At 29.5% G+C, this 10,815-nt stretch overlaps 2 protein-coding genes across 2 annotated transcripts; one reads left to right on the forward strand and one right to left on the reverse strand.

The window, feature by feature from the left end:
- Window positions 1-1,236: 1,236 nt before the first annotated feature.
- On the forward strand, window positions 1,237-7,302 carry LOC119685837 (Bloom syndrome protein homolog). The gene is made up of 11 exons (XM_038100228.1): window positions 1,237-1,655; window positions 1,716-1,808; window positions 1,870-2,750; window positions 2,811-3,641; window positions 3,786-4,301; window positions 4,368-4,505; window positions 4,578-5,262; window positions 5,329-5,525; window positions 6,020-6,110; window positions 6,170-7,117; window positions 7,187-7,302. Exons 1-11 carry the CDS (start codon window positions 1,595-1,597, stop codon window positions 7,231-7,233), a joined length of 4,488 nt encoding a protein of 1,495 aa, XP_037956156.1. The 5' UTR covers window positions 1,237-1,594; the 3' UTR covers window positions 7,234-7,302.
- A 108-nt stretch (window positions 7,303-7,410) lies between these two features.
- LOC119685839 (thiamin pyrophosphokinase 1-like) lies at window positions 7,411-9,115 on the reverse strand. Its single transcript, XM_038100230.1, has 5 exons — window positions 8,989-9,115; window positions 8,386-8,644; window positions 8,090-8,325; window positions 7,776-8,031; window positions 7,411-7,705 (listed from the first exon to the last, which is right to left on the reverse strand). Exons 1-5 carry the CDS (start codon window positions 9,031-9,033, stop codon window positions 7,581-7,583), a joined length of 921 nt encoding a protein of 306 aa, XP_037956158.1. The 5' UTR covers window positions 9,034-9,115; the 3' UTR covers window positions 7,411-7,580.
- Window positions 9,116-10,815: the final 1,700 nt, after the last annotated feature.

Below are 10,815 nucleotides of genomic sequence, written 5' to 3' on the forward strand. Positions count from 1 at the left end.
TGAAGCATTTTCATAACAATAAATTTGTTATTTCAATAACTTTACAACACCAATTGAAAGGTATTTATTGACATTCGTATTACGATTAATGCCATTTGTTTGAATAAATGCCAAATAAACGAACTATATGTTGTTGAATTATCTAATTTAATACTTATTTACTCACTTAACTGGCCATATTAACTAATTTTCCAGGACTCGAACTCACGTAGCACTCGCCTTCAGGAGCTTTTGCCTAGTGTGAGCCTCTCCAATTTTGTACATTGCGGTGTACTCTACTGAAAACACGGCCTTCCTTCAACAGAAGCTACAAGCTGCCTTTTTCACTTGAGAATTGTAATACGACAATTACATTGTGAGATTAAGAGAACGAGATTAAGTTAATCTGCATTTTTAATCTCCATCGTTTACATAATACACTGAAGATAATTTTTGACGTTTATCTTATTGTGTTATGTTTCGTATGTTTCATGAATTTCTGTAAATAAAGCATTTAATTACAATTTTATAATATAATATATTACAAAAATTTTAATATAAATTTAATTAATAGTTTTATAACAATAATTTAACAAAATTTAGTTATAATTATGTACAAAGCTATTATTAAACAAATTTATTAAAATGTGGGTAACTTTGGCATTTTCAAAGTTTGTTTTGATTTTGACATATCTTTTTCAATTTTTCTAGCATCGTAAAAAAAATTTACGATATTAAGCTATTTGCAGAGTTGCACAGAAAAATAATCATCATTTTTAAGGAGATTAAAAATTAATCTCGACCAAAACGAGATCAACTTTTGTATGGGAAATCTGTGATTAAACAATTATATAAGTACTTTAATCTCAATGATTGCTTTAACCTACTTTTAATCTTACAATGTAAACGCATCTATTCTTATGGATATTAATTGTAATAAATTTATGATTATGAAAGTAACTGCATTCAATTTATTACAATTTATATCAAAATAAATGTTATTACAATATGTTAAATTTATAACATTATATATTTATTATAATTCTATTTTCACTTCAAATGTCTTAAAAAAAAAATAGTGTTCGCTGTTATAAGCCACATATGAATAAAATCATATATCTTCTATCAGAAAAACATTTTAAATTCAAATTTATTAAATCAGATGTAACATTTACATTTCTATTTTCTAGTTTTAATCTAATTATAAATAGATAAAATTTTAAATTTTATAAATTTTTATATATATTTCATATTTCAGTATAGCTGGAATTTTCAATACACTATGTGGAAGATTATAAAAGATCAGCAGTTGCTAAAGTTTATTTCATCTAATTTTGAAAATATAATTCAAATAAATTTTGTACAGTACAAAATGACAATTTGCTCTCATCAATTCTCTTGGCTTACTAGCTGTTGAGTAAAACAAAATATAAAATAGTAAAATTTAAGTACTCATACAACGTACGGGAATAGGTCTATGTACAGTATCATATGTTTCATATTTTATACATTTTTTTAATTATACTGAAACACTTACATATGTTGATTTGCAATATTGTGAAAAGGTTGTGAAGGGCGGGAAATTTTGCAATTAAAACTACTACAAATATATATCATGAATAAACGACAACTTTCTTTAAGTAGTTTTATTAATAGTAATAAAGAGCAAAATAAAGGTAAATAATCTGTTATCAATAATGTACTCTATTTAATTTATATTTTCTCTATTTGTGTAGATGAACACACATCACAAAATGTCAATGCCAGCCAGAAAAGCGTTAAACAAACTAGTTTATTATCTTTTATTAATGAAGAAAAGCAAAAAAAGCGTAAGTAAAAATAAATTCGAATTTTTTTAACATTTAAAAGTAATATTTTGTATTTAAACAGAAAACACATCCGATGTTCGTAGTTCTAGCTTGAGTCAAAAAAGCTGCACTCGAATGCCGCAAACAAGGAAACGAAATGTCTTCAATCCAATTTATATTGATTCTTCTTCAGATGAAGACGATTATGCACTGACTCAAAAATTTTCCACACAATCACAAGAAACTCAGAGCACGTCCGAATCAATAAAAGAATCAAATGATAATAATAAAGCGGATATTACGGCAACACATACATTATCGCCCAACCTAAAACGGCCGAATGAGACTAGCCCAAACTATAAAAATGAATCGTTACTTAATAGGGAAAACCTTAAAACCATAGAAAAGGAAATAGAAGAAGAACCAGCATATAAATTAGCACTAGCTCGACTTGATGCCAATTTGAAAAAATTTTCTAATGAAAAAAAATGTTTCATTTCGCCTGAAAATACTCCAAATAAAGAAACAAAAACTAAAAATGACTTGTCAAATTGTTCAACTGACATTGAATATTCCCCAGTAAACAAACAGGTCTTGAGAACTGATTTATCAAATTGCTCAACTGACATTAATAACAGTTTTGAAGTAGATTATAATTCAGTTAAAGACAAAAATCCAAGTCAAATAAAAAATAAAGAAGTGCAAAGTAATGTAGATGAAAACAATCTTTCTACTGATAAGTGTTTATCACCTGTAAGACATAAAGATGCAGACAGCAATAAAGTGAAAATTGAAGCTAAAGATAAAAGTGAAAAAGCATGTAATTTGGAAAGCAGACATCAGTTACCAGATAAGTCTCAAGAAAATAAGAGTAGTAATATAAGTGTTGTGTTCGAGTTTGGATTAAGTCAGTACCTGAGCAATTTGGAGCAATCGAATGAATATAAAATTTGCGACAATCAGGTAAAACAATGAATAAATTGAATTTATTTTAATCATAATAAAAATTTTCATGTTCCTTAGAATAATGAACATGTTTTAAAATCAAGTTTAGCCTGCTTTAAATCAACATACATCGAGTTGATGGAAAAATTTTGTAATATTGTTGATCAAATACCTGCGGATTTCTTTAGCAGAATCTCTGGTTTTGATATCAGTACTTTTTTAAACTTAAAAGTGCTGCGTCATAAATTCAAAGCCAAAACAAAATTATTGCAAAATAAACTAGATAAATATAAAAAAGTGGAACTATGTGAACCAAATTATGATAATGATTACTTTGATTACATAGAACAGGAGGAAGAGGAAATACGTAATAATAATGTAAAAGAATCGAATCATCATCGAAGCGCACCACTCTCAAACTATGTCAATGGTCCACCAGATGATGTAGAAGATTTAATACCAAAACATGAGTCAATGATTGAAAAAAAAAGTTGCAAGGATGTATTCAAAAATGGAAAGTATAATCAGCAAGATGAATTACGTTTGCGCGAGCAACTGGTTAATGACTTGTGTGATTATTCTGGTAATGATGACTTAGATGAATCATTTGCACCAAAATCTTTTGCTAACAATAGAAATCAGAATAATCACACTGATACATCTTATGTAGACGATAATATATTAACACACAATGAGAAAGCTGAAAGCGAAGACGAGTTAGATGAGTTAATAAAAGATATTAAAGACGAGAAAGATCTTATGACTGGTCGTAAATCTGAATATGTTAACTATTCTTATAAAGATTTTGAGCAAAAGCAAGCGCCGGCACATAAAAGAAATGTATCGAGGAATACAAGTGTCATCGATGTGGATTCAATTTCTGAAAATGTCGATGACGATGGTTGGCAAGTAAGTGTTATTAATTTATTACATTTTTACATTTTAACTCATTTCATTTTATATTTTACATTGTTTTATATATTTTTTAAAAATATAATTTTACTTTCTTTTCTTATTATTATTTTGTTAAAACATTGTAATTACAATATTCAGGTTTATGATGCTGAACAATTTGAAATAGCATTTTCACAAGCTGCAGAAAAACATAAAGCCACACATCCGAGCATTGTCGATTTATGTGATGATACACCTTCAACTAGTAACATTAAGGAAAAAATAAACATTTCTAATATCAATCAGACACCTAAAAATACTGCAAAAAATCCGAATACGTACATTTCAAAATCATCACAGAAATTTGCTGGCAATTTTTATTCTGACGTACAAAATGATGGTATAACTGGCGAATTCGATGGAACATATTCACATACAGAAAGTGTGACGGAATCATTACAATTTAATTTTGGTCTTAAAAGTTTTCGACCGAATCAAAGACAAGTTATTAATGCGACATTGTTACACAATGATTGTTTTGTTTTAATGCCAACTGGAGGTGGAAAATCATTATGCTATCAACTGCCTAGTATTTTAACAGAAGGTGTTACTATAGTAATAAGCCCTTTAAAATCACTTATTTTGGATCAAGTTAATAAAATGTCTTCTTTAGATGTATGTGCATTAATTTTTTAAACAATTTATATTTCCATATACATATTTTTCTTTTTTTTTATTTAGATTTATGCAAAATCCCTCTCTGGCGAACAATCGTTACAAGAATCTCGTGGTATTTATTGTGATTTAGAACTCAGACCACCACGTATTAAAATACTTTATGTAACTCCTGAGAAAATATCTAGTTCCTCAAAATTTCAAGTATACTTTATAATTTTTATTTAATTTATTTTGAATTATTCACTAATGATAGAAATTTGTATATAATTTCAGGATTTACTTGATTATTTGTATGAAGGAAATTATATTAGTCGTTTTGTTATTGATGAAGCACATTGTGTTTCACAGTGGGGACATGATTTTCGGCCGGATTACAAAAAACTTGGTATATTACGAAAACGTTTTCCTAAGGTACCAATTATGTTATTAACCGCCACAGCGACTCCTCGTGTGCGTCAGGATATTTTGCGACAAATGAACGTTTCAAAATGTAAATGGTTCCTTTCTAGTTTTAATCGTAGCAATCTTAAATATAGCGTCCTGCCTAAGAAAGGTGCCAAAACTATTGAAGATATGAAAGCATTTATTCGACTATATCCCGCAACCAGTAGTGGAATTATTTATTGCCTCTCGCGAAAAGAATGCGAAACTGTAGCTGATGCATTAGTAAAATCAGGTATTAAAGCAACTGCTTATCATGCAGGACTCACGGATAATATGAGAGAATCACGACAAAAAGATTGGATTATGAATAAATTACGTGTTATATGTGCCACCATTGCTTTTGGTATGGGCATAGATAAACCTGATGTACGTTTCGTCTTACATTACTCGTTGCCAAAATCCATAGAAGGTTATTATCAGGAATCAGGACGAGCTGGCCGTGATGGTGAAGTGGCACATTGTGTACTATATTACAATTACTCAGATAAATTACGGTTAAAAAAATTAGCAGATAGTAAGTTTTATTTTAATTAAAGGAATTTTGACTTATTTAAATATTTTATAATTGACTTAATTACAGTGGAAAAAAGTGTCACGTTAGATGTTAAAAAAATGCATTTAGACAATTTAAATCGTATTGTTGGTTATTGTGAAAATGTGACAGACTGTCGTCGAGCACAACAACTGGACTATTTCGGTGAACATTTCACAAGTGAACAATGCTTGGCTAATCGTGAAACTGCCTGTGATAATTGTCTTAAGCAAAAACTTTATAAGGTAAAAGTCAATATTGTTTTGATTTATAAAATAGGATATATAATACATGAGAAGATCCAAGACTCGACTAAATTTGAGTTTCTGTTGCATAGATTAGTAGACATAACATTATATCATATGCTAGAATATTATATATACAATAAATTGTTAATGTCAAAACAGGTATTCTTGTAATCTAAGAGTTAAATGAAAAGTCACGTTTTGCTCAAAAGGAATAACTTATTTAAGAAACGGTCATCTCATATTCGTGGTACACTTTTGTGGGCTGACAGCAGGACTTGCTTGATAATTAATTATACATAACCTTATGGGCGGTTTAGTTTCTGCCTATTCTTTATTGGGAACGTGTGTTATTTTCTTGATATCGGCACAGATATAATATAGGATTATTTTAAAATTATATTTTATTTACTTAACAAATATCTTACACGATTATTCATACAGTGATAAGTATTAATAGCATTACTCCGTACATTTAAAATCAACGTTTTCAGAAAATTAATGTCTTAGAGATTTGCCGAAAAATTGCACAAGCAGTTAAAGATCTATGTGGAGGACGATCGAGATTTACTTTACTCCATATGGGTATTTTTAAATCTTATTTAAAAAAATAAATATAACATTTATAACTCATTAATTTGCAGCCGATGTATTAAAAGGTTCTATGATAAAAAAAATTGTTGATTTTCGACACGATAAAACTCCATATCACGGTTATTTAAAAGATTGGGACAAGTCTGATATTCAACGCATTTTGCGAACCTTGGTTATAAAAGAATATCTCCGTGAAGATGTGATCTTTGCCATGGACATACCGCAAGCTTATATGAATTTAGGTCCAAAAATATCTAGATTAATGAATGAGGATGTCGAAATTAATTTTCATGTTATCCATAAGAAGGCTAGCAAGACACTTATTGCTACAAGTACAGACACGTTATCTAATGCGAGCACTGGACAATCAGAATTTCGTTCAATTTATGAACGATGCTATTCTGATTTGTTGGATCTCTGCCGTACTATCGCAGCTGCACGCAATGTTACCATGGCTAGTATTATGAACATACAAGCTCTGAAAGCAATGGCTGAATCTTTACCAGAAACAGAGACCGATATGCGTACAATACCTCATGTTACAAAAGCCAATTTTGATAAATATGGAGTAAAATTGCTTGAAATCACACAAGGGTATGCTGCTGAAAAATTGAGTTTAATGATGGATATGGAAGATATGACCAATTCAAATGAAGTGGAAGAAAATGATATTTCATTGCCTTTAACGAACATTATATCCAACGCCAAAAAAGGAGCAAAATCAAAGAAAGTTTTAAAATTTGACGATGATGCTGATGATTTCGCTACGGTATCACAAGGTAGCTTTAGTAGAGGTGGCAAACGGAAGAGGGTATATAGAGGCAGTTCACAAAAATACAAGAGAAGTAGAGCCAATTCTACAGGTTGGGGCGAAGCCGCAAGTAGTAGCCCGAAAAAGAGAAGTTTCAGCAAAGGCAATCGTGGCAGTAGAAATGCCGGATCAAGTTCGAGAGGAAAATCCAAAGGCAGTAATAATTCTTGGCTGGGGAAAAAAACAGGTATATATATAATACAAGTAAACCAATATTATATATAAATTTGTTTTAATACTTTTCTTTATTTATAAGGTACTACTAGTGGTTTTCAAATGATGCCTGTACCAACTTCGAAGTAAGTTTAATTTTTAGTTTTGTTTGCTATGAAAACAAATGTTTATTTATCAATTGTGTTTTAATTTGTTCGATTCTCGTTAAATCTTAATGTAATTTTAACATTTTTTAAGTACAACAATTTTTTTTATACAAGTAATTATACAAAGACTATATAAAAATAAAAAACATGCTTTTAAAGTTCTACACTAATTTTAAGTAACCAATAATCAAAATCAAGTTCATTTCCAATTATTGATTAGATTGCACATAACGTAAATAACACATAATGCCCTTCCTCAATTATATGATTACATAAAAATTATCTATCATCAGTAATTTAAATTTGTTCCTAATTTACAAATATCTTAATTTAATTGTCAAAATTATATACTCCCATTGACCAGATTAAACTTGTAGGTGTTTCGATTTGTACATTTTTGCTAGCATATGTATTAGAAGTGCTCACCAAACCTCCAAATTCCATACTATCATTCTCTGTTTTATAATTAAAAAATGTAAAAATGTAAGTTTGCTATTTTAATTATAAAAACTGATTGAACCTTACTCAAGTCCCATTTCAAACCAGTTGTTGTTATATTTTTGACAGCCTCTCCTATAGGCATCAATGCACACCACCGTTGCTCATTCACTAAATCGCTTGGAATTTCTATGGAATGTTTGCCGGGACGTAATAGCCATGTTAAAGAATTTCGACTAAGTAAATGCACCTTCAAATCTTTAAAACGATGAAGAGTATTTATATTACCCATAATCTGATCGAAGCGACCAGAGGTGTCATGCAGAACAACTATGTCATTTAACTAAAAAAAAACGCAATAACTATTTAATCCAAATTCTGAAATATTTAATTTTTCTTACAAGCTTAGGTTGTAGCATTGGTCGTATTAATGCCAAAGCTTTTGTAAAGTCCGTATAATCCTGATCTGGAGTGTGCACTATGCGCGTTGTTTTGAAGTAATTTAATGATTCTTTGTTAATAGAATCAAAGTCGCCTGTTATTAAGTCAGGAGGTTTCATTTCTAAACCTTGACATTCTGTTTTTAGAAATTGTAGCCAATGATTTGTACCTCCATCAACAGTGCATCGAATATGCGCTAAAACAAAATGTTTTAAATATAACACATTTGCCATTGCTAATTAAAATGCGTTTGTACCTCTTTGCCAAATGCATTGTAATATATCCGCTGGTAGACTGATTTTTCTGTTTAACACAATGACGCTATGGTCAATTGATGATCCTTCCAGTATCCTCTCTGGTTCCCATTTAATAGTTTTCTCTGTGCTTTTACGTTTTGTCGTTTCAGAGTGCATTCCTTCTAGAATATTAAAATGATTATAGCTGTTGCAGTGTCTTAATGCTGCATTTTCCGTTAAGGTTAAGGTTATGAATCGTAACAGCGATTTATAGGGTTGCTGCAATACAATATTTTTATGTAATTATATAAAAATAAATTTTCCATGTTTTTTGTACGGTATTTATTATTCAAAGAACAAAGCATGATATTAAAATATAATTTTAAAAATATGAGTAAAGTAAATCTACACATTATGTTTTATTATTAATTACATATTTTTAATTTAATTGTTTATAAATCTAAAACCCTTTATTATGATATGGCATTCACGTGCAATTGAAGGGAGTCTTACACATGTCAACAACAACATACAATTGCAATAATTTTGATTTTAAATTCTTGTTTTCACTTAAAAAATAATAATTACTTAGCAATTTATAAATATACCTAAGCGCCACTCACAAAAACTTCCAAATGCCTGTAATAATGTTTAAATTTAAGTAGCATATAACAGCTGACACTGAATTTTGAATAAAAACAATTAGCTCGAATTTAATCAGTTACGGAGATTATTAAACTGTTAACGCTTATGGTTGCCGCTTCCTAAATTTTGCTGTGAGTGGTAACTCTGCGGATTTTTGGTAATATTTGCAGAAAATTGAAAACATGTGAATAGTTGCATTTTTTTTTGTTTTTGTGTTATTCAAGATCATAAATAGCCGTGAATGCATTTTGTGCATATTACTCTTGTAAATATTTAGAACAGCTGATTTTTGTTTTTGTATTTGTTTACTTGTAAAATGTAATTCAGATTCGATATGCATAATTTTAACGATGCCAAGAAAAAGTGAAAAGTAGAATATATTGAATACTGTGCTAGATTTTGGTCTTGCAGAATTATTGGGTAATTTAGATTTGTGCATTTATATGTATATTATAGTACTTTCTTGGACGTGAAATAGTTGCAAAATCAAACAATTGTCAACAAAATTTGTATCATTCAAAACAGATTGGTATCGAAAATATGGTCTTGGATATTGCCTTGGAAATCAATTGCAGAATCATAAGAAAGGGATTTGTTTTTGTAAAATCAAACAATTTTGCACATGCAACGATGCACAAAGATCTTGAATACTCCTATCAGGATAAAATAAAATGATAAATTAATTCTTTCTCGGTAAAGTTGTGAAAATCAGAGCAGATGATTTTATATCTTCTATTGTATAAAAAATTAAAAAAATAACAACAAAAAGTGAAAAAAAAATGTCGAATAAAAAACAATCATTCGAATTTGGAACCTATTTAAAAACATGAACACTACAGATATCAAAATAAAGCAGTGACGACTGCTCTAAGGTGCGGAGGTGTGCGGTGAACACCCTAATATTATTTGCAAAATGTTAAATAACATAGGTATATAAATTTATTAGGTATCTTTACATCAAGAATTATTATTATTTATTACATTTCCATATACATATATATTTTTAAAGTTTTAGCAAAAACAATTAAATATAATTGTCTATGAAAACTCAATTAATTTGCTTCTGTTAGCTGCTATACTTGTTAGTTGTGCTCATATATTTGCAGCTCAAATCACAGAACATTTCTATTTTATTTCGTCTCTCCCCTTTGTGTGCAAAGAAGTTGGCCGCACATTCATACGTTACATATGAACAAAATAATGTGCGTGTGCTCCCGTTCGTAATATCAGAGATAGAGATTTATATAGTGGGAATTGTATGAGAGTAATTTTCTGTTCTATTCGAATATCAACTGTATGCATACGAATCCAACATTATGATTTGCCAAAGTGGTTGCATGAGCGGCTGAAGTTTGCAGCTCATCTCACCATACATTTTTATCACATTTCGTCTCTCCCCTTTTAACAGCAGCACCCACGAATTTCTGTTCTTATTGTGCGGGGTACTTGTGCGCACATTGCAAGTGGTTTCGATTTTGTTTGATCACTGCACAAACATGTATGTTTCTAAGTACAAACTCTTTTGTTTGAAAAAATTTGGTTTGATGTTACGAGAATTATGTGAAATGTTTTGTTTCTTCCATATTGATATAATATTAAACTTGTATATAAATTATTAATTTAATTTGTTTAATATGTTATTTTGTTAATGAATTGTTAATATAATATTGCGAATATATTGTTGCCTTATATAATATGGTTATTATTAATAAAACTTCTCATATATTTTAATTTAAGTGGTACATGTAAAAACAACATTAAAGAAGGGCCGCACACCCTTCCAGATAGGGCACGCGTCGTCACTG

This window comes from Teleopsis dalmanni, chromosome 2, assembly GCF_002237135.1.
Source record: "Teleopsis dalmanni isolate 2A chromosome 2, ASM223713v2, whole genome shotgun sequence".
In the NCBI taxonomy this organism is placed as follows: domain Eukaryota; kingdom Metazoa; phylum Arthropoda; class Insecta; order Diptera; family Diopsidae; genus Teleopsis; species Teleopsis dalmanni.